Source organism: Coregonus clupeaformis, unplaced genomic scaffold (genome assembly GCF_020615455.1).
Source record: "Coregonus clupeaformis isolate EN_2021a unplaced genomic scaffold, ASM2061545v1 scaf1535, whole genome shotgun sequence".
NCBI classification, from domain to species: Eukaryota; Metazoa; Chordata; class Actinopteri; order Salmoniformes; family Salmonidae; genus Coregonus; species Coregonus clupeaformis.
Genome location: NW_025534989.1, coordinates 84,225 through 108,636, shown reverse-complemented (window position 1 = coordinate 108,636; position 24,412 = coordinate 84,225). Strand labels below are relative to the sequence as shown.

Here is a 24,412-nt window from a genome sequence, read left to right as displayed (position 1 = left end):
CGTAAAAGGAGCAAAAGGCACATGGAAGCTGTGGTGTGGTGTGGACGGGGCACACCTCTGCAATACTGGACAGGGACTAACTGGTCTTACTGGGTTCATTCAGCTTAGTGTTTCAAAGTCATGTGTGGTTTAGCATGCTCCTTCAGGATTGGTTGTGACCACACCAGTAGGCAATCAGCTGTCACTGTGCTAGGTTGGACACAGTATAACTGGGACCTGGGTCATGAATAGGCAATTAAAGTACTATAGCACTACATGGAATTACAGTAATACATGACACCTTTCAATAGGTCTCAAAGCACCTCCCATTGAGGCTTTGACAAAATGGACAGTGACTCACGGTCGTCTCCTGTTCGAAGCGGCGGCATATCTGTTCTTTCTGCTGCTGCAGTTTATTGCTGAGCTGCTGCTGGGCCCTCTGTTCCTCCTTTTGCAGGAAACGTAGCTCCCTCAGCTCCTGACGCCTGAGAGAGGAGGAGGAAAAAACTATGAGAGAGGAACATCTTTTTCCCCAAAAGGAGATTAACCAACCCAAAGCAATGCAGAAGGAAGAGTCTCTCAAGAGAACAATGAGAACGTTATATAACAAGATATCTCTGTGCATGCAACTAAGTAGCACTTTGATATGCAAATGAACTGAGGGCAAAAGGGGGTGCAACTCAATACTAGGAAGTTGTTACTAATCAGTCAGTGTACTAATCACTCAGTGTACTAATAGCTACATTCGCTAGTTCATTCAGTTCAGTTAGATCCTAAGCTTGAGCTTATACTGCAGGAGAGATGGATTATATCCTTGCATAGTACTGGCATATTTTCAATGCATAATGCTCAAAATGCAAATTAATGTAAATGAATCTTTACCTGAGGAACCTCATCTCCTCATTCTTGGTGTCATTATCGGTGATGATCTTCGACGTCGTCACGCTAACCTCGACTCCATCCACCATGAACCTACGGGTCTTCTTCAGTGTCTTCTTCTGGCGCTTGGTTTCCTGAAAAACAAAATGGTGGCAATAAATATAGCATCAACATACCATAGTTTGACTACTTTATGGGATAAAGCAGTCATTATAAACATTACAATTCATAAGCATTTATAACACCTAGAATAATGTATGAAGCATTTAGAATGGCGTATTCATGAGGGTTATTACTGGATGACTTAGTTATTACCAATGGATTTGATCAAAGACATTCTCTAAAGAGAGTATATTGTGATGCCGTACCTGTATGGAGAGGGTTCCTGGCTCCTTGGTTTTGGTCAGGAAGCTGGAGATGGAGAGGTTCATGTCTATGCTGCCGTTATCTGCAGCAGAACTACTCCCAGAGTCCGAATCCCTCTCCTTCTCATCCTTAGACTTCACTGGAGTCCCTGTCTCCTCCGCAGTTGGCTTATACACCACTCTCTTTCCTTCCTCCTCTTTCTGGACTGCCGGAGATGCAGGAGTCTCCTCTGGGGTTGTCACGGTAACCTTTGCTTCCCTGCTAGGCTCCTCGTTAGCTGGTTCCTCCTCAACTTCCATCTTGTCTTCCGTTGGCTCGTCCTTGGCCTCTGCGGTGACCTCAATCGTCTGGACCTCGGCTGTGTCCACTTCCTTTTCATCCTGATTGGATATGGCCAGTTGTTCCATCTCCTTGTCTACTGTGGTGACTTCAGCATTGGAAATGGTTCCTTCTGGGTGGGGCTCTGCTGGTTTCTGAGCTGGTTCTGAAGAAGCTATCTCACTGGGTTCTGTTGGGGTAACCTCTGATATTTCTGGAACATTCTCCTCCTCTTCCTTCACCTCCACTAGTTTCTCACTGGTTTCTGTTGTCTCTCCATTTATTGAAACATTAAGGGTCTCATCCATTTTCTCTACTTCTGCAGGGGCAGTGGGCTCCTCAACGAAGCTAGTGTCCACAACATGGTTCTCCTCTGGCTTGACGACACTTGGTTCAGGGATCTTTTCAACTATCTGTGGTGTTGGGATAACCGGTTCAGCCTTCTCCGGTAAAGACTCCAAGATGGAAGCTGAGGGAGACTGAGGGAATTTCTCATCCTCCGAGCTGGCAACGCTGGCATCGGACAGTGCACGTTTGTGACCCTGAAGAAGAAGTGATAAAAATCTAAATGTAGGTTAAAATAATCAACAAATAATGCCTAGATTATCATTCAACTAATAGAACTGTGGGAATGATTCTAAATATATCCTTCTAACCAATAGTCAATAACTTTCCTTATTTTTGTCAAATCAGTACAGCCTGTAGCCTGTTCTTTATAATAAATGATAAAGAATACACACTGTCCATCTATAGCATTTCACACTCTTTCATGTGGTTATTTTTCTAACTGAGCAGTCTGTGGTGTAACATACCCGTTGAGTCTCTCCTTCCTCCTCCTCCTCTTCCTCCTTGTGTTCCTCAATCTCCTCATAAACCTCAGCCTTTGCTTCAGCAATCAGCTCCCTCAACGGTCTGCTGTCTGTCACAGTACTCAAAAATGGATGCTGCAACGATATAAAAAATATATACAATATTGAGGACACTTTTAGATATAAAGACTATTACAGTGCCTTGCAAAAGTATTCATCCCCCTTGGCGTTTTTCCTATTTTGTTGCATTACAACCTGTAATTTAAATAGATTTTTATTTGGATTTCATGTAAAGGACATACACAAAATAGTCCAAATTGTTGAAGTGGAATGAAAAAAACAACTTGTTTAAAAAGATTCTAACAAATAAATAACAGAAAAGTGGTGCGTGCATATGTATTCACCCCCTTTGCTATGAAGCCCCTAAATAAGATCTGGTGCAACCAATTACCTTCAGAAGTCACATAATTAGTTAAATAAAGTCCACCTGTGCGCAATCTAAGTGTCACATGATCTGTCACATGATCTCAGTATATATACACCTGTTCTGAAAGGCCCCAGAGTCTGCAACACCACTAAGCAAGCGGCACCATGAAGACCAAGGAGCTCTCCAAACAGGTCAGGGACAAAGTTGTGGAGAAGTACAGATCAGGGTTGGGTTATAAAAAAATATCAGAAACTTTGAACATCCCACAGAGCACCATTAAATCCATTATTAGAAATTGAAAGAATATGGCACAACAAACCTGCCAAGAGAGGGCCGCCCACCAAAACTCACGGACCAGGCAAGGAGGGCATTAATCAGAGGCAACAAAGAGACCAAAGATAACCCTGAAGGAGCTGCAAAGCTCCACAGTGGAGATTGGAGTATCTGTCCATAGGACCACTTTAAGCCGTACACTCCACAGAGCTGGGCTTTACGGAAGAGTGGGTAGAAAAAAGCCATTGCTTAAAGCAAAAAAATAAGCAAACACTTTTGGTGTTCGCCAAAATGCATGTGGGAGACTCCCCAAACATATGGAAGAAGGTACTCTGGTCAGATGATGCTAAAATTGAGCTTTTTGGCCATCAAGGAAAACGCTATGTCTGGTGCAAACCCAACACCTCTCATCACCCCGAGAACACCATCCCCACAGTGATGCATGGTGGTGGCAGCATCATGCTGTAGGGATGTTTTTCATCGGCAGGGACTGGGAAACTGGTCAGAATTGAAGCAATGATGGATGGCGCTAAATACAGGGAAATTCTTGAGGGAAACCTGTTTCAGTCTTCCAGAGATTTGAGACTGGAACGGAGGTTCACCTTCCAGCAGGACAATGACCCTAAGCATACTGCTAAAGCAACACTTGAGTGGTTTAAGGGGAAACATTTACATGTCTTGGAATGGCCTAGTCAAAGCCCAGACCTCAATCCAATTGAGAATTTGTGGTATGACTTAAAGATTGCTGTACACCAGCGAAACCCATCCAACTTGAAGGAGCTGGAGCAGTTTTGCCTTGAAGAATGGGCAAAAATCCCAGCGGCTAGATGTGCCAAGCTTATAGAGGCATAACCCAAGAGACTTGCAGCTGTAATTGCTGCAAAAGGTGGCTCTACAAAGTATTGACTCTGGGGGGGGGGGTGAATAGTTATGCACGCTTAAGTTTTCTGTTTTTTTGTCTTATTTCTTATTTGTTTCACAAAAAATATATTTGGCATCTTCAAAGTGGTAGGCATGTTGTGTAAATCAAATGATACAAACCCCCCAAAAAATCAATTTTAATTCCAGGTTGTAAGGCAACAAAATAGGAAAAATGCCAAGGGGGGTGAATACTTTCGCAAGCCACTGTATGTCCCCTTGAAGTGCACTACTTACACTGCATCTGAAAAGAGAACATCAATATTTGCGCGATTTCAACATTGCAGTCAAAATTTGGACAAATCACACAAATCAAGAAAAAATAAATTAAGAAAAATACACAGTGTACAAAACATGACATAGACTGACCAGGTGAATCCAGGTGAAAGCTATGATCCCTTAGTGATGTCACCTGTTAAATCCACTTAAATCAGTGTCAATGAAGGGGAGGTGACCGATTAAAGAAGGATTTTTGAGATGTGGATTGTGTATGTGTGCCATTCAGAGGGTGAATGGGCAAAAGCGTTTGAACAGGGTATGGTAGTAGCTGTCAGGCGCACCAGTTTGAGTGTGTCAAGAACTGCAACGCTGCTGGGTTTTTCACGCTCAACAGTTTCCAGTATGTATGAAGAATGGTCTACCACTCAAAGGAAATCCAGCCAACTTGACACAACTGTAGGAAGCATTGGAGTCAACATGGGCCAGCATCCCTGTGGAACGCTTTCGACACCTTGTAGTCCATGCCCCGATGAATTTAGGCTGTTCTGAGGGCAAAAGGGGGTGCAACTCAATATTAGGAAAGTGTTCCAAATGTTTTGTACACTCAGTGTCTATTTAGTAAAAAATTGGAAGTACAATCTTCATAACAACTCAAAACAATCTGATTGATACACAAAGCACACTGTCTTCCCTACTGTAAGGTCCTGCAGTCATAATGCATCCCTCTTTCAAACACCAAAACCAAAGTCTTACCTTTTGCCAGGACACCTGCTGAACATAATCAATCGCCGGCCTAAGAATATGCAGCTTCAACGCTATCAACACCTTCATCGGTGGTAGACTACTGTTCTGTATGTTCACGGCCATTTGGCCTTTTGCTAAAAGATCCCAACCATACTCCTGTTGTACTGTCCCACACTGAGCTCATGTGTGTTTATGTCCTCCGTACGCCTTATCTTCTTACTGTCTGTCTGGAAGTCATTCTGTCTAGCTTGGCGGTCGCTCCTTAAACCCTTTCGGAAAGAAAAGCCTGTTGTGCTGACGGAGGCGCAGAGGGGATAAGTAAGTGTCGTTAGCTCGCTAGCTAGCACACCAGGTACCTGGTTGACACAGATGTACCTTAGATGTACCGGATGAGCAGCTATCGGATCATGATCAGGGGACAATATGGCCATGTATTTAATTTGACAGGTGGCCGTGGGGTGGAGTGCTGTGCTAGGGGGCGGAGGGGGCGAGGGGAAAAACAGGAGGGGGTGTTGTTAGGTGAGTGGAGAAGAGGAGGTGGGGTGAGGAGAAGAGGAGGTGGGGTGAGGAGAAGAGGAGGTGGGGTGAGGAGAAGAGGAGGTGGGGTGAGGAGAAGGGGAGGTGGGGTGAGGAGAAGAGGAGGTGGGGTGAGGAGAAGGGGAGGTGGGGTGAGGAGAAGAGGAGGTGGGGTGAGGAGAAGAGGAGGTGGGGTGAGGGAACAAAGGGGAAAGTGAGGGCAAAAGGGGTGTCACCATTACCTGTAGAAGTTGTGCCACATTCCATCTGTTGTCCACATTCTTATCCAGACACTTTCTTAGGAAATCACTGAACTCTGGAGACCTGAAGAGAGTGAATGGAGATCATTTGTAATAACTACAACATTGAAAATGGGCTACAATTCAACAGTGTCATGTATTCCTCTCAAAGGCATTGAGGTAAATTAGAATAGGTAGAACCATCTCAACAGGTGCAGAGAGGAGTGAATAAGAGTGATACAATCTCTCTATGCAAGAAAAGGAGCATTGTGCAAAGTGACAGTGTATCAAAAGGTCATTTCTTCCTGAGGCCAAACATAGACAGAAATACCTTGTTTGCCAGGCTGCCACATCACTGACTGACACGCCAGACTTACCAGCGTGACGGCTGCATCAGGGTAGGAGGATCAGCCTTGGCTATTTTCAGCAGGACTCTCATAGGGTTCATCTCGTGGTTGGGAGGCTCGATCTGGGCCAGCTCGATCAGAGTCACTCCCAGGGACCAGATGTCAGCCTTGTAGTCGTACGGCCGGTCCTTAAATGTCTCACACATCACCACCTCCGGGGCCATCCTGGGAAGAACAGATAAAAAACGACCAATCAGAGGAAAGGAGATGTTTCAGTGAAATATGAATGACCAATGAAAGGGACAAAATATATTCGGTTAAATATGAATGACTATGAAACGAATTGTGTGGAAGTGTGGAATTGTAGTATTTTTGTATGGTAATATTGGCATTTTGTAGGCTATACATTAGGGTTTCTATAAATTGAAATGCAAGTAAATAAAAATGTTTTGAATATATTAAAAAGTCAACCATGATGACTGCCCATTTCAGAAGAATGGGGAGAAATAGTAATTTGATGAAATACAACAATATGACAGGTTTATATGTTTGACTCACCAGTATGGCGTCCCGATGAAAGAGTCTCTCCTCTGTAGTGTTTTGGTGTTTTTGGCTGACACACCAAAGTCAGCTGAAACACAGATGGGAAATAGTGCTGCTATTAGCGACTAGGGTACAACATGTTTTGTTGTTCATAACAAATAGCCTAAGCCAGGGGTATTCACCCAGGGGTCCGCGGCTCCCTAATGTTTTTATGTGTATCGTTAGCAACAACATAATAAACACATTGTAAATTACATTCCTACAGTAGAAAAGAGGATATTATCTTCTAATGATGTCAACTTTATTTCTCAACTCCTAATATTGAGCCAATTACACTCATTGGAGCTAATTACACTCACTGGAGTATCTGACATAGGCTTTGAAAAAGCATCTGCGAATAGGCTACCAGTGCGGCAATTGCCGCTGGCTGCTGGTAAGCTTTCTTGACTTGGACATACATTTTTGCCAACACATGGCTAACCTTTGTTTAACCAAATAAACTGCTGCTCTTAGCGGAAATGTGTTTTGCGTTACCATTCTAGCTAATAGGCTATGTTTAGGACCACAATGGAAATAAGTCCCAGACTTTTTTGTGTGTTATCCTCAATGATTTTACTCAAGTGCATGTATGGCTTTTTCAAGTTTTATGTGTGCTTGTTTTTTAATATGGCCGAATTAATAAACAAAAAATGATGTTAGAGTTTACACTTCCTCTTCCAATTATAAACACAGATGTCACACCGGAAATATGCAAATACATGCTAGAATGCACCAATAGGATTGCGCTAGCTGGTGCTTGGCTCTGCCCACCTTCTTGCTTGTTCTGCCCACTACGCTTCATTTGCTCCCATTGGAAACGACACCGGTGGTGTATCTTGGGTTAGATACCAGTATCTTTGATTATGATGTGCGGAAGTCAAAATAATGAAAAACGATCTACCAAATCAATACATTTAAACATGCTAATTACTTCTCCTTGTCAGTATCATTCACCTGATGATAAGACAAGACATTACTTTTTTTTTTTTGCTAACGTACAGTGGGGGAAAAAAGTATTTAGTCAGCCACCAATTGTGCAAGTTCTCCCACTTAAAAAGATGAGAGAGGCCTGTAATTTTCATCATAGGTACACGTCAACTATGACAGACAAAATGAGGAAAAAAAATCCAGAAAATCACATTGTAGGATTTTTAATGATTTTATTTGCAAATTATGGTGGAAAATAAGTATTTGGTCAATAACAAAAGTTTCTCACTACTTTGTTATATACCCTTTGTTGGCAATGACACAGGTCAAACGTTTTCTGTAAGTCTTCACAAGGTTTTCACACACTGTTGCTGGTATTTTGGCCCATTCCTCCATGCAGATCTCCTCTAGAGCAGTGATGTTTTGGGGCTGTCGCTGGGCAACACGGACTTTCAACTCCCTCCAAAGATTTTCTATGGGGTTGAGATCTGGAGACTGGCTAGGCCACTCCAGGACCTTGAAATGCTTCTTACGAAGCCACTCCTTCGTTGCCCGGGCGGTGTGTTTGGGATCATTGTCATGCTGAAAGACCCAGCCACGTTTCATCTTCAATGCCCTTGCTGATGGAAGGAGGTTTTCACTCAAAATCTCATGATACATGGCCCCATTCATTCTTTCCTTTACACAGATCAGTCGTCCTGGTCCCTTTGCAGAAAAACAGCCCCAAAGCATGATGTTTCCACCCCCATGCTTCACAGTAGGTATGGTGTTCTTTGGATGCAACTCAGCATTCTTTGTCCTCCAAACACGACGAGTTGAGTTTTTACCAAAAAGTTCTATTTTGGTTTCATCTGACCATATGACATTCTCCCAATCCTCTTCTGGATCATCCAAATGCACTCTAGCAAACTTCAGACGGGCCTGGACATGTACTGGCTTAAGCAGGGGGACATTTCTTGCACTCCAGGATTTGAGTCCCTGGCGGCGTAGTGTGTTACTGATGGTAGGCTTTGTTACTTTGGTCCCAGCTCTCTGCAGGTCATTCACTAGGTCCCCCCGTGTGGTTCTGGGATTTTTGCTCACCGTTCTTGTGATCATTTTGACCCCACGGGGTGAGATCTTGCGTGGAGCCCCAGATCGAGGGAGATTATCAGTGGTCTTGTATGTCTTCCATTTCCTAATAATTGCTCCCACAGTTGATTTCTTCAAACCAAGTTGCTTACCTATTGCAGATTCAGTCTTCCCAGCCTGGTGCAGGTCTACAATTTTGTTTCTGGTGTCCTTTGACAGCTCTTTGGTCTTGGCCATAGTGGAGTTTGGAGTGTGACTGTTTGAGGTTGTGGACAGGTGTCTTTTATACTGATAACAAGTTCAAACAGGTGCCATTAATACAGGTAACGAGTGGAGGACAGAGGAGCCTCTTAAAGAAGAAGTTACAGGTCTGTGAGAGCCAGAAATCTTGCTTGTTTGTAGGTGACCAAATACTTATTTTCCACCATAATTTGCAAATAAATTCATAAAAAATCCTACAATGTGATTTTCTGGATTTTTATTTCTCAATTTGTCTGTCATAGTTGACGTGTACCTATGATGAAAATTACAGGCCTCTCTCATCTTTTTAAGTGGGAGACCTTGCACAATTGGTGGCTGACTAAATACTTTTTTCCCCCACTGTATGATAGGGGTCCCTGGGTCGCTGGTTTGCCTGGGAGGGGGTCCCTGGGCAAGACAATGTTGAAGACCCCCGGCCTAAGCCTAAGCCTATCTATACATGTTGTCCCACAAGTTAGACAATTGTTTCTGAAATACATATAGGTCTTCCGACAAATCCAGGCTTATTAAAAACCATAACAGTAATCATGTTAGCGACACGAACAACATGCAACAACAAAACATATGTTTACGTAATGCGTGCATCTGGACGATGACATCATGTGTTGTTTATAACAGAGTGTGTGTGTGTGCACGTGTATTTGTGTGTGATTAATCTTTCACACAAAGGCTCTCACTGCCTGTCACTGACATGCAAACAGGCACTTTCACAGCCACCTTTGTTATGTCACTGTACTGATACAAACCCTAGCCTGTTACATGCACAAAGTTATGACTCATCCTAATCCACAACCTACTGCATGATGAGCCTGGAGCTTACTGTGTGGAGCACCACTCACTGGGTACCAATAGGACTGAACAATGATGACATCCAGGCTTTCCAAATACACAATCGATTTGAAGGCAGTTAGTGTTGCCATAACTGAGTGACATAACTGATTCGTAGATGACGGCTACAATATAACATCATTGAACATTTCTGTCTGTATATTGTGTTATGTTATGATAAACCTAACAAACAAATACCACCTTATTCCTCTTTTATTTCTTCCACATCTGCGCCAAACATATTTGGTGTTTCATAACGATGATAAAATGTGTTTATTTTGACTAAATGGACCAACAGATGTCTCTAACATCCAAGCTTGCATAGTCTATCCAAAGACCTCCCCCTCGCTCTATTAAAGCTGCAATATGTAACTTTTTAGGTGAACCAACCAAATTAACATAGAAATGTGAGTTATAAATCTGTCGTTCTCATTGAAAGCAAGTCTAAGAAGCATTGAAAAGCAATACTAAGGAAGTCTCGAGGTTTTGCTCGCCTGAGGTAGAGTATCTTATGATAAGCTGTAGACCACACTATTTACCAAGAGAGTTTTCATCTCTATTTTTCATAGCTGTCTATTTACCACCACAAACCAATGCTGGCATTAAGATTGCACTGAATGAGTTGTACAAGGCCATTAATCAACAGGAAAACGCTCATCCAGATGCAGCGCTCCTAGTGGCCGGGGACTTTAATGCAGGGAAACTTAAATCCATTCTACCTAATTTCTACCAGCATGTTAAATGTGCAACCAGAGGGAAAAAAACTCTAGACCACCTTTACTCCACACACAGAGACGCATACAAAGCTCTCCCTCGCCCTCCATTTGGCAAATCTGACCATAACTCTATCCTCCTGATTCCTGCTTATAAGCAAAAACTAAAGCAGGAAGCACCAGTGACTCGGTTAATAAAAAAAGTGGTCAGATGACGCAGATGCTAAGCTACAGGACTGTTTTGCTAGCACAGACTGGAACATGTTCCGGGATTCTTCAGACAGCATTGAGGAGTACACCACATCAGTCACTGGCTTCATCAATAAGTGCATCGATGATGTCGTCCCCACAGTGACCGTACGTACATACCCCAACCAGAAGCCATGGATTACAGGAAACATCCGCACTGAGCTAAAGGGGTAGAGCTGCCGCTTTCAAGGAACGGGACTCTAACCCGGACGCTTATAAGAAATCCCGCTATGACCTCCGACGAACCATCAAACAGGCAAAGAGTCAATACAGGTCTAAGATTGAATCATACTACACTGGCTCTGACGCTCGTCGGATGTGGCAGGGCTTGAAAACTATTACAGACTACAAAGGGAAGCACAGCCGCGAGCTGCCCAGTGACACAAGCCTACCAGACGAGCTAAACCACTTCTATGCTCGCTTCGAGGCAAGCAACACTGAAGCATGCATGAGAGCACCAGCTGTTCCGGATGACTATGTGATCACGCTCTCCGTAGCCGATGTGAGTAAGACTTTTAAGCAGGTCAACATTCACAAGGCCGCAGGGCCAGACGGATTACCAGGACGTGTACTCCGAGCATGTGCTGACCAACTGGCAAGTGTCTTCACTGACATTTTCAACATGTCCCTGACTGAGTCTGTAATACCAACATGTTTCAAGCAGACCACCATAGTCCCCGTGCCCAAGGACTCTAAGATAACCTGCCTAAATGACTACCGACCCGTAGCACTGACGTCTGTAGCCATGAAGTGCTTTGAAAGGCTGGTCATGGCTCACATCAACAGCATTATCCCAGAAACCCTAGACCCACTCCAATTTGCATACCGCCCCAACAGATCCACAGATGATGCAATCTCTATCGCACTCCACACTGCCCTTTCCCACCTGGACAAGAGGAACACCTACGTGAGAATGCTATTCATTGACTACAGCTCAGCATTCAACACCATAGTGCCCTCTAAGCTCATCACTAAGCTAAGGATCCTGGGACTAAACACCTCCCTCTGCAACTGGATCCTGGACTTCCTGACGGGCCGCCCCCCGGTGGTAACAACACATCTGCCACACTGATCCTCAACAAGGGGGCCCCTCAGGGGTGCGTGCTCAGTCCCCTCCTGTACTCTCTGTTCACCCATGACTGCATGGCCAGGCACGACTCCAACACCATCATTAAGTTTGCCGACGACACAACGGTGGTAGGCCTGATCACTGACAACGATGAGACAGCCTATAGGGAGGAGGTCAGAGATCTGGCCGTGTGGTGCCAGGACAACAACCTCTCCCTCAACGTGACCAAGACAAAGGAGATGATTGTGGACTACAGGAAAAAAAAGAGGACTGAGCACGCCCCCATTCTCATCGACGGGGCTGTAGTGGAACAGGTTGAGAGCTTCAAGTTCCTTGGTGTCCACATCACCAACGAACTATCATGGTCCAAACACACCAAGACAGTCGTGAAGAGGGCACGACAAAGCCTATTCCCCCTCAGGAGACTAAAAAGATTTGGCATGGGTCCTCAGATCCTCAAAAAATTCTACAGCTGCACCATCGAGAGCATCCTGACTGGTTGCATCACCGCCTGGTATGGCAACTGCTTGGCCTCCGACCGCAAGGCACTACAGAGGGTAGTGCGTACGGCCCAGTACATCACTGGGGCAAAGCTTCCTGCCATCCAGGACCTCTATACCAGGCGGTGTCAGAGGAAGGCCCTCAAAATTGTCAAAGACTCCAGCCACCCTAGTCATAGACTGTTCTCTCTGCTACCGCACGGCAAGCGGTACCGGAGTGCCAAGTCTAGGTCCAAAAGACTTCTCAACAGCTTCTACCCCCAAGCCATAAGACTCCCGAACAGCTAATCATGGCTACCCGGATTATTTGCACTGCCCCCCCACCCCATCCTTTTTACGCTGCTGCTACTCTGTTAAGTATTTATGCATAGTCACTTTAACTCTACCCACATGTACATATTACCTCAACTACCTCAACTAGCCGGTGCCCCCGCACATTGACTCTGCAACGGTACCCCCCTGTATATATAGCCTCCCTATTGTCACTTTATTTTACTTCTGCTCTTTTTTTTCTCAACACTTTTTTTGTTGTTGTTTTATTCTTACTTTTTTTGTTTAAAATAAATGCACTGTTGGTTAAGGGCTATAAGTAAGCATTTCACTGTAATGTCTGCACCTGTTGTATTCGGCGCATGTGACCAATAAATTTTGATTTGATTTGATTTGATTTGATCTGTTCTATGTGTGCTATTTCTATGCTTTTGTTTTTGTGTTATTTTTCTTTCGGTTTTGTACACCAACTTCAAACAGCTGAAAATACAGTGCTGTGAAAAAGTCTTTGCCCCATTTCAAATTGTTTCTACTTTTGCATATGTGTTATACTGAATGTTATCAAATCTTCAACCAAAACCTAATATTAGATAAAGGGAACCTGATTTACAAATAACAAGAAAATATATTTCACAGCGGTTTAGATGGTACAATGATTCTCTACACATTGCTTGTTTTGTCACAAACTGAAATTAGGCGAACTATTACAATTTTAGCAACCAGGAAATGGTGGAGCGACAGCCGAAGAACCCTTTTTCTAAGAGTGTATGGTAGTGCATTCTACCTTAGTGGTGTGCATTGACTGTAAGAGTGTCTTCTACTAAAGGACCAAACGTAAATGTTAAGCATGGATAGTTGGTTAGGACAGTGGTTTTCAAACCTCTCCTCGGGGACCCCTGGACGTTTCACAATTTTGTTGTAGCCCTGAACTACATCACCGATACACCTATCCAAGGGTTTGATTGTTGACATGTTGAATCAGGTGTGCTAGCTGTGGAATAGTTCTAATACATGGAATGGCTGGGGTTCCCCGAGGAGAGGTTTGGGAAACACTGGGTTAGGAAACTCCCAGTCCCTATTCCCCAGTCTCTTACCCAGTTTGACGTCTCCGTTCAGGGATAGCAGGATGTTCCCAGCCTTCAGGTCTCTGTGGATCACCTTGTTGTCATGGAGGTAGAGGAGGGCCTGGAGGGTCTGCTTACACACCACCCGGATCTGGGGCTCCGTCAGGGGCCTCTCTAGCTCTGAGGGGCCGGGGCCACAGAAACACATACTTAGCATTCCTTCTCACACATTGGGTTTCACTCACACTGGGTTTCACTCATGCGGTCACACACAGGGTACACACACACAGGGTAAACACACGCACACACACTCCCTCAGTCCTTTCACACAGTAATAGGACTAACAGTAGTAAAAGGACTGAGCTGGCTTACGGCTGTATCAATGAAGAATGTTAATGCTGATACCTTATCAATGTAGTATGTGGTTGGTCTACATCTTGTTGGTGCTGATCACTGGTAGTTCAATATCAGTTAACTGTTGCTATACTGTTATATCTCTCACATTTCAGTCACATAATACATTGAAATACATTTACCATTGTTACAAATGATTTATCACTCATCTGCTTATCATATTATTTAGAAGTAGGATGTAGGAAGGCTGACTCACCCAGCATGACGGCATCCACCGCTCCACCTGCACAGAACTCTATCAGGATCTACAAAAAAAGAGAAGAATGGTTACATTAGATCCATTACAGTGGATTAAAGAAAACTCACAGCATTCATCTAATGTGGTAAAAATACCATAACAGGTAAACATACCATACATTTACAACAAACAATAGTACTTTTGAGTGTTTACAGCTATACAAAGTAAGCCCCATTTCCATCGTACTATAGGCCAACATGTAACTGTGTCATGTGGTCGTTGTCAATGGAGTCCTGTCTGGATCCAGTAGCCTTACAATCCAATGCAGAGAGGGTCTTAAAGGGTATCAAGTTCAATGACAACAAGACGCAACACACTTAACTCTACCTATCCAATCCATCAATCAGGCCTAAGTCGTTACACTATGGACCAGCAACCTTCCACCCTCCATACTTAAAAGCCCCGTCCCCCCCGTCCCCCGTCCCCCGTCCCCTGCTTCATACCCAAACAAAACGTTAAAAGTCTCCTTCTTTTAAAGACCAAACTCCCCGGCCTGTGGCCGTATTCTCAAAGTGTCTCAGAGTAGGAGTTCTAATCTAGGATCAGTTTTCCCTTTTAGATCATAATGAATTTGATTATATGGACATTAGAGAGGACCTGATCCTAGATGAGAACTCATACTGAGACATTTTGTGAATACAGGCCCTGCTGTGTATAACAATTTCAGAGTGAGTTTAACAGTGAACCTCCTCCTGCCCAGGTTCAGTGAATGAAACCTGCTGAGCCCTAAATGGTTTTAAGGAGCTCTCAATATGGCCGCCTTGCGCCGCTGAGGTAAGAGGATTGGCCGGAGAGGAGCCATTCTGTTGCTTTGCTCTGCTCTGAAGGCTTTCTCATGGTATACACATGTAGCCTAGCCTAGCGTAGCTAGCTAGAACGTAGCCCTTTCCCCAAATAGGATTAGGAGTTTCCATACACGCCTCAGGAGGGAGGGCGCTAGCTTTAGCTGCAGCAGCTGTAAGGCTAGGTATTTGGAGGAGAGAGACACCTAGCCATTCAGTGCAGGGAGGTAGTATCGTTAGACTAGCATAGTCCTGATATGTCAATAGACTTTGGACTGTATCAGGGCTATAGCCTAACCTAGCCTAGCATGCTGCTAACATTAGGGATACAACAGAGAAACAATTAGGCTAACAAAAACAAAATAACAAGCTCAAGTTATCCACGGCCCTACTGTGCTCAATACAGTAAATATTGAGTTAGTTAGGACTGAGTAGAATAGAGAAATGCTACTGACAGTGAAACAATGGAAGACATATTTGGTGCCAAGAAGAGGAAGACAAAACACACTTCCTCAATGTAACACAGTCATTGAGAAATTATTGGTACTCTCTATTCTCCTTTTGGCGAGTATTTAGAGGGCAGTTCACCTGTTCACCTTTTGAGCCAAACATAATTATGGGAACAATGACCCGTGTGACCTTTCTAAGAAGAACCAATTCTTAGTTTGGCCTTATTACAACCACATCAAACATAAAATTCAATAAAAAACCTTTCAAGACCATTTTACCCTCCCCAACAAAACTCTTCTAAAATAAGACAGTATGCTCCGCCTAGCCTTGAAACAGTCTTGTCATTCATACAGGCCCTTGTAGTGTTGTTTCATTGGTAGGCGAGCTGTTATTTCAGTCCAGCTGCATGTACAATAGTGTACAATAGACCAAACAGTGGGTCTTTACAGTGGCAGGCGGGTAGAGAGGAACTACAGGGCTGTCGCCATGACTTCCTCTCCCAGCACACACAGCCCTCTGAGGAGCCATTCATGTGGTGTAGAGAGAGAGGGAGGACACAACTCTTTAATAGGATCTTAGCCACACAGCTGCTAACCAACAGTTAAAAGGACAGGTAAATTGTGATTTGGGAGACAAAGATATGCAACATATGAAAATATAGGCCTATGATCTGACCCATGATTAGGCCTAACCAACAGTCTTAAGGTCAAGTACATTGTGGTTAGGATAGGAAACATGCTGTGTATGCACCATATTAGAATGGCTGAGGCTGCGGATCCGTAGGTAACAGTTCCGTCCCTTTTCCCCAGAGCTGAAGATCTGAATCATGTTCTGCGCATGTTTCTTTACCTTTACTTTTACGCAAATAATGTTTTGGTCACCCTCCATTCACGTTTCTCACAGTCAATCGCTAATGATCATTCTTCAAGTTTTACTGGTGAAACGTCCATGAAGCATCTGCATCCAACCATTTGATCTCAATCAGTTTCATGGGGATATGCCTTTAGATCTTCTTGAGTTATATAGTGTTGTTTCGAGGTAGCCTACAGTGTTGTTTTGAATTATGTACAGTGAGCGCATGTTAGACCAGATGGTGGTCACAAACTGTAGCATAGCCTACATGTGTTTAGTTTCAATCAAAGCACATGTTTTGCCTAGTGGCGCGTTCTGTTATGTAGAATACTATCATTATGTGATCTTGCAGACATTGATTCAGCTTTGAAGTAACATTATTAAACGAGCACCGTTCGCCAGAGTAGCCTGTTCTCTACGAGTAGAGCAGAGACTGTGCGTAAAGTAGAGAATCCTGTACATGTGCAGAAGCTTCGGGACGTTTAGCTGCCGGGAAGAGGGGTCCAGAAAAGTGGGATCCGCAGCCACTCTGCATTATATATAGGGCTAGCTCTAGTCTATCCAATAACTTGCAAAGTGGGTACGTGCATGATAAAAGAGTTAGGTGTCCACAATGTGAGACTGAAGTTAAGTGAAATTGAGGAAACATACAATTGCTACTGTCATTAATCTAACCCTTAATCCTTAAAAAACATAATGTGGTTACCACATTGTTATTAGAGCCATATCAGATGAGGAATACAAAATAAAGCCTTCTCCAGAGACTTAACTTCTACACAACCTTTTAGAACCTCTAGTCTTTCATCTACAGTAAGAGCTCCTGTGCTAATCTATCGCTCTCTCTATTTACACACCAGCTACCATGTAAGCCTAGATAATAATCAATACACAACCTCCATTGGGCTAGAAGCCATTGTTCGGCAGACAACGGAGAGGAAAGGGCCGAGCACTCAACAGAGCTGCAGTGTAACCAAATACTGCAGGTCATCATCACAGCTTTTGATGAGTCGGATTACTAATATATGTCTATGTGGATATTTCTATGTCAGCAAGGAAGGAGACACAGGGCGCCACCATGTCATACCATTAATTATTTCCCAGCTTGAAAAAAGTGGGGGAGCTTTTGTCTCGTGTTCTCCTTTGGAACTCTTGGGAGGCTAGGGTATGTAACCTATCAGGTAACACCTTAGAAGCACTGACTTTTTAGATTTGATATAATGTATTATTTGTTGAATAAAAATTAGTTTTTTGGGGGATTGACTCTAGTTATTTTGGGAGGTGACAGAAAGAAACATCACTCAGTGATATTGTGAAGACGAAAAAGGCTACATAATAATATACTGTAATACAAAAATGAATTTCAATATTCAAATAGGGTGATAACCTATAATAAATGCTGCTAGTATCTGTGCTAGTTTGAACTTTGACCAAGGAAGACGATAAGCGAGGTAGTGTGAGAGGAGGATAAACATTCCATTGTACTGATAGCCATGACACAGGTCAGTCCTCACAACTCGTTTTAGCCTAGTTAAGATGCCCCAACAAAGGAAGACACTGCAGCACACTGCTGATCTTAGCTGATGCTCCATAAACCATTTAATCTCACAACCAATGTTTCGGTCAATAGACCTTCAGAGTTTGTGCTATTACTATTATCAATAAACTATTACAGCAGTACTGCTAACAAAGCACAGCCTCCACTGAGAACCCCAAACCCTACTCACCCATAGCTTGCTGTCGTAGTAGAAGGCGTCCAGCAGCTTCACTATGTTGTGATGGTCGCAGGAGGCCAGGATATCGATCTCTACCATATAGTCCTCCAGCTCCTCCTCCGTCTTGGTATCGATCACTTTAGCTGCAGCCAGAATGCCTGTCAGCTTGTTCTGGGCCTAGGAGACAAACAGGAAGAAGTGAGAGGGTTATTATGCTAGCTTCTGACAATGGAATAGACCGAGTTCTGTTGACATTCGCAGAAGACATACAACGTTGAGTGAGAGTGTTATTTTGGGGGCTTCATAACAATGGAAATGATAGAATAGAATGGGTTCCGTTGTTGCTCTCATAATAGGAGTCAAGAGAGAGTTGATATCAGATTTCACATGATGTTCACAAAAAGCTAAAAGCAGCCAACTGACACTTTTTTCAAATGTATTTGTCACATCATTGATGAAAACCATCACAGCATAAGTCCCAATTCCATTTGAAGTGGAACTGTCTGCTGTTTGTTTTGGTTGTGTCTCATAGCAGGATGTGCTGGATGCGGCCCGCGGTGATATGGGATATGGCACTTCCTCTTAACCTGAGTGTGTTCCTCAGGTCACGTCTGCCATTTAAATGCTTTAAATGCATTATCCTGCATTATCACAATACACATGATCACATTCACAGCATGGATCCATATTCAGCATGCACACACGCACACACACACACGCACACCAACACACACACGCACACACACAAACACACACTTCTCTTTCACTATGAATCGATTGGGAGTTTAGAGGCCGGTTCCAATAGGATGACTCATCATGAGATTGCAGCATGTTATAGTTGGTTTCGTAGAGATGACTCTCAGCCCAGGATGTTTGAATTTTACTTTGAAATGTACTTCCCATAGATGTGCTTCGATTGGCCTGTTGTATCCCTAGTAATGCCAGAAAGGTCAATCATTTACTATTCTTAGGAGTAGTATTATAGTACATGTTGTTGTGCTTTGCTGCTGGAGCAGCCTATGGTTTGGTTGTAGTAGTAGGCAACTTCACATGGCATATGTTACTAAACTGACTAAGGCATATGGATTCTCTACAACAAGTAATAGTTAGATTTAGAAACCATAACTGACCACACACAGTCCTATTATTAGATCAGAAATAAATTGAAAACGGAGCACATTCATGGTAGGGATCCAGATAGCTATTATTATACTATAATATCATACCCAAAAATAGGCTTGTGGCTACCGAAAAAACAAACACGCTAATTGGAATAGTTTTGACAAAGCACCCTGCTACCGGTTTTGGCCTTCCACTCATGGGTGATCAAATTCAATGTCACTCATGTAAATTATGCTTTTTGCTCTGCCCATGCATTGAGCTCGGTGAAAACAATGCCATAATTTATAGGGACTCATCTAACATGGTTAAGGGCTGCTGTGAATGGCCTAACAATCAGAGTTAGGGAAGAAATAGCTGTGTGTGTGTGTGTGCATGTGTGTGGACTGGAGGCAGTGTAGTTGACAATGTTGACCAAAATGAAAAGAATGGCAGTCATTAATCCAATGTTGGGTTTAGTCCTAAACATAGTGTAAGGGGTAACACATCCTGTTATAGCCTAAGAGAGGAATTCCAAGGAACAGGATGTAGGCTATTTTACTCCAATTGGTTACAGCAGAGAGTGGACTGAGATGAACACACACATGACATGATTGATGATTCTTGAAACATGGTACCAAACTGTAATTGTAACGTGTCATCATCATTGCTACAATGAATCAGAAGAGATCTACAATGACCCAAAAGGACCCTTCATACCTTGTAGACTTTTCCAAAGGCTCCATCCCCCAGTTCTCCAATGATCTCCCATATCTCCTCTGGGTTCTCATCTCTGTGGACATGCTCATACTGTTTCTTCTTCTTCTCAGCACCCAATTTAAAGATTTTACGGAAATTGAAAAAGGATGCCATTTTCAAGCCTGCCTTCTTCAGATAGATAGTTGACAAAGGAATGAATATCCAGCAATACGAAGATCACCAGTGCATTCTACTGCATAGGACTTGAATTGTTGTGTTTACTTAGGTCCCTTGGTGTGTTCTTGTGAGTCAAGCAGACCCTGAGGTGGCATATTCAATATGTTACAGTATTATAACAATTCAGAATTCTTTCAAATACTGTTAAACTCAAATCATTCTTGATCAACCCGTTATTATGGCAACGATATCACCGTTATCCCATAACAAAATGAAGTTCAGTCCACATCATGGGCTATTGTTGATTCTTACAACAACAATATTCACATTGATGTCTCCTGGCATTGTATTTCCGTCCAAAGAATAGACTTCCACAGTGCAAAGTAAGCACGGGAAGCTGCTGTTGTTCCTTAACTCAGAACAACCAACACTGGCCTGACAACGCATGCGGCAGGGCTCTTTCCTCAACCAAAGAGCAGATAGAGAAGGTAAAGAAACAACCCTTCCAAATAATTATATCCATGAACTTGAATTTCGATCGCCCAAAGTCTCTTGAATGTATATATAGCGAATAAAAACACCGTTGGTATGGTAAAACAATCTTCTTTCCCTTGGCGAGGCACGGGGTCCAGTAATCTAGCGGATTTGGTGTCAAATGCGCGTTCATGAGCGCGCAACTGTAGTTCTTTCGCTTCACTCTTGATTGACGGTGGAAGAAAGAGCATCTAGAGCGCGTTGCTTCCATCGTCAGCACTGGAGGCCAGCATGATAAGTGTTATAAATTATTCATTATTTCAAGAAAACTTTTAAAGAGTATGACATTTTGTAGAAGCCTATTCAATGCATTTCTAGCCTAGGCCTATTGTTCAGCCCTGCAACATTTTGTAAATCATAAGTTAAATTAAACGAGAAAGAAAAGCCATATAGCCTCATTAAAAATGATTGCACATTTCCCCTAATATTGAAAATGTTAAATTCTAATTGCATCAATATGAGAGAGAGTCCAGTCTCAGATACAGTGATGGGTTTCTTTCTTCTCTCGTTCTATTGCTTAAAACGACATGTCCCAGATACCCATGCGAGACGTGCACTCGCACGTACAGGAGCAAACTTTTCAACATTGTTGTCTTTACCACATGTACATCTATTAATAATCGTCATTCACGGTTAAAATATGTTTACATAAATACATGGTTTATTTAATCTGTTCTATTTTCATTTCTTTATGTATACATTTACGTGTGGAAAATTCACGTGACCGGAAACTTGGACTTTTGCGGAAGCTGTGCAAATATTTGCTCAAATCTCAAAGCATTTCCCGGGGAAATGATGCGAAACAAACTAATCAAGCGAGGGAGAGATAAGTAAGCTGTCGTAAGTAGGTTAGCTTGCCACTTTTGGTTGTCTTTCGTCGCGTGTGGTGAGTGGCCGATGATGGTATGCAGCCTGAAGCGAAGGATCCAGAGGAGGATAGTGTATGGGAGGAACCATCTTCAATGCTGTGGGGACTGGACCCAATGTTCAACTCATTCACCAGGCTCTATGTCAAAGACATCCTACAGATGAGAGAGTCCTGTCAAGTGCCAGGTATTGTTAACTTCAGTTTTGACAACATTAATGCTACTGTCATGTTTATTAAACTTTACTAGCTAACACATTTCATTTCCTCTATCCTAGGGATATACTTCTACAACTCTCACCCGATATTCAAAGTTGATGTGCTTGGGACTGTGGTGTACAAGCGAGAGAGAGAAGACTTCTTCTGTTATGGAGGTAATGATGAAGCTCAATTTATTCATTTTAAATGTTCCTACTTAGCCTCTTCATATCAAACTGTTATTCACATGCAAATATTGAGTACATGTAAATCTAATATGGTTGGGTGTTATAATTGCTTTACAGTTGATGATGGTACTGGTGTTATAAACAGCCTTTGCTGGAAAGATGAACAGTGGAGGGATCAATGTAAGTACAGGTATTCTCATTCTAACTGTGTGTGTCAGCCCTGTTCATATTCATTGTTGGCTGTATCATCTTCAGCAGGAGCAAGGTCTCTCGGTAGCAGCGCCCGTGGAGACTTCAACCCAGCCAATGAGCTGAAGAAACTACGGCAAGCCCAACACAGCAGCTCCCACCTGGAGATAGGAGAACTGCTCAGGGTGAGAGGGCCCGTCAAGACCTCCAGACAACAGAGAGAGATAATGGCCTCTACTTACTGTGAGTGGAGAGGTGACACGCATATGAATATGGTCACTCAGACGCAGGCATGCACAGTCATGCGCATATGGACACGCACACACACTTGTGCATTTCGCAACTATAAACAGTTTATTAAACCTGACATTTTTGTCCATACAATCTTTATTGGCCCCCCAATATGTTGGTTGTAGATAAAGTGTCAGACCCGGTGATGGCGGTCCAGATATCCTGGATGATGGAGGTTCCTCAGCTCTACAGACAGTGCTATGATAAACCATTCCAACTGGACGGCAGTGCACAGAACCCAAACATTAAAGGGTAGGCTGAATAATTGCTGGTCAGTAAGGAGCAGCATCATTTTGGCTATTATATATGATATTTAATTAAAACTTTGATTTATAGACATTTTTGTGAATATCTTTATGGCTTATTTGGCGTTCCTGCAGTGGTTCTGCTTCCTACCTGCTTGGCAGAGCCACTCGTATCCTGAAGGACTTCCTGAAAGAGAAAGATGTCACCAGGTTCAGACCCTATGATGTCCAGGACCTTCTACAGCCTCTGGTCTCCAGACAACCTCAGACGATAGCAGCAGAACAAGTACACATATATGCATATAGCCTTGATCATTTGTGAAACATCTATGTAGGCCTTATAAAGAGTTTATGAAGGCATCATTAAGCTTTTAAGTTGTTGTTCATTTAAAGTGGGACCGTATTTTTTGAAATCTGACTTGATGCTAGGAGCCTGAGGCTGGTCCATCATCAGGTCCATCAACATCCTTCAAACAGCTCAGGGAGCTCCTCCAGAAGAGCCTTCAGATCCTGGAGGACGAAGGCTTGGTGTTCCGCAAGGTCAAATCTCAGGATGAAGTCTACCATGTAAGCAGCAGCAGCACATGAAGATAGATATCACAGAGGAACTAATTGCTATGTGAAGCTCATCAAACACATTAACGCTAACGCTCATGGGATGTGGGACACAAGCAAAGTGCTCAGCATACCAGAATGAAAGATTTTGAGACTGATCTTTCATTGTATTGTGGTGACTGAAGGAATAACACAAGTTTTACTATGTTTCTCCCCTTTAGGTAACGGAACAGGACAAAGATCTTCTCATGGCCATCAGAGACATTCTTAGGGAAGATTGCAGACGAGAGAAATGTAAGGAAATTTCCCCTCTTCTTACTTCTGTAGAGTACTTTACAATATACTGCTCCACCAGTGCTATACCAGTGTATTATAATATGTATTGATGGTCTTTCTCTCACGTTGCCAGATGCGGAAAAGGGATGCCACATCCTGCATGTCCTGTCCAGTGTGAGACAGAGTTACAGTCGCAATGTGAGCAAGGCAGCCTTGGAGCTGGTCCTCAAAGCTCTGGAGTGTAATAGTGACATTATCAGCACCAGCGACAGTCATTACACTATCCTCTGATGCTGACTTAGACATTCTGGGACATTCCACAAACTGTCTGAAATGGAGTGAAACGGGGAGGTACTATCCGAACTTGCCCAATAAGAAATGCATGTTTTCGTTTTCTGTTGCAAAAAGATATATACTGTGTGCCCTAATAATTATGACCCTGGCTTAATGAATATTTACTACATTTGATTATTAATAAACATGGCCATCTTCAAGATATCAGTTGCTATCAATCATGCTAGAGCTATGTACATATGTATGAATGTATATTTAAAGAGTACAGGACAAGCTGTTTTGTACAATATATATATATATATATTTTTTTTAAATAAATGTGCTAAAGTTGTGTAAATGATGTGGATAATACCTGAATTTAGAATTCAATTTGGAGCATATGTTCATTCTGCACACGGGGGCAGTATTTCGTCGTTTATATGCTCCCGCGTCGCTGATTGGTCCACTTTGAAACATCTGTATCCATACGTCCAAGCTATTGATGAGAGCAGCCTATAGCGGCTTATGACTCAGTTGCCACCGCTGTCAAATAAACTGCGAGCCATGAGAAGCAATATGGAATAGTTTATGCTATTTAGGCCTAAGGAACAAATAGGTTGTTATAGCTATTCGTAGCCTTTTTAATGGTTATTTTAACATAAATGCTTTGGATAATGGAGATAATTTAATTGTAATGCTGAAACCAATCACATTAATAAAAATTATCCTTACATGGTCCAAGCGCAGTGTGATGTCCAACATTTGTTTGTAATTAACTACATTGTAGCCACTCTTCGGGGCACTTTAA

At 42.9% G+C, this 24,412-nt stretch overlaps 2 protein-coding genes across 2 annotated transcripts in view; one reads left to right on the top strand and one right to left on the bottom strand.

The window, feature by feature from the left end:
* Positions 1–20,639, bottom strand: part of LOC121533089 (serine/threonine-protein kinase 10) — a 35,233-nt gene extending 14,594 nt beyond the window's left edge. The window contains exons 1-11 of the mRNA XM_045218378.1: positions 19,835–20,639; positions 18,029–18,193; positions 14,179–14,227; positions 13,599–13,748; positions 6,593–6,665; positions 6,065–6,259; positions 5,691–5,772; positions 2,355–2,486; positions 1,227–2,084; positions 862–992; positions 341–464 (exon numbers count right to left, since the gene is read on the bottom strand). Of these exons, the coding sequence (XP_045074313.1) occupies positions 341–464; positions 862–992; positions 1,227–2,084; positions 2,355–2,486; positions 5,691–5,772; positions 6,065–6,259; positions 6,593–6,665; positions 13,599–13,748; positions 14,179–14,227; positions 18,029–18,193; positions 19,835–19,987 (2,112 nt within the window). The 5' untranslated portion in view covers positions 19,988–20,639. The remainder of the gene's footprint in view (positions 1–340; positions 465–861; positions 993–1,226; positions 2,085–2,354; positions 2,487–5,690; positions 5,773–6,064; positions 6,260–6,592; positions 6,666–13,598; positions 13,749–14,178; positions 14,228–18,028; positions 18,194–19,834) is intronic.
* A 151-nt stretch (positions 20,640–20,790) lies between these two features.
* LOC121533088 (CST complex subunit STN1) lies at positions 20,791–23,827 on the top strand. Its single transcript, XM_041838853.2, has 9 exons — positions 20,791–21,577; positions 21,668–21,763; positions 21,893–21,955; positions 22,031–22,207; positions 22,381–22,507; positions 22,636–22,786; positions 22,930–23,067; positions 23,277–23,349; positions 23,465–23,827. The coding sequence occupies exons 1-9, from the start codon at positions 21,430–21,432 to the stop codon at positions 23,620–23,622; spliced, it is 1,131 nt and encodes a 376-aa protein (XP_041694787.2). The 5' UTR covers positions 20,791–21,429; the 3' UTR covers positions 23,623–23,827.
* The last annotated feature ends 585 nt before the right edge of the window (positions 23,828–24,412 follow it).

Coding starts and splice junctions, on each gene's coding strand:
- LOC121533088 (XM_041838853.2), top strand. CDS start 21,430: ATGCAGCCTGAAGCGAAGGATCCAGAGGAGGATAGTGTATGGGAGGAA. Junction 21,764..21,892: donor AGACTTCTTCTGTTATGGAG/GTAATGATGAAG, acceptor ATTGCTTTACAG/TTGATGATGGTACTGGTGTT. Junction 23,068..23,276: donor CTCAGGATGAAGTCTACCAT/GTAAGCAGCAGC, acceptor TCTCCCCTTTAG/GTAACGGAACAGGACAAAGA.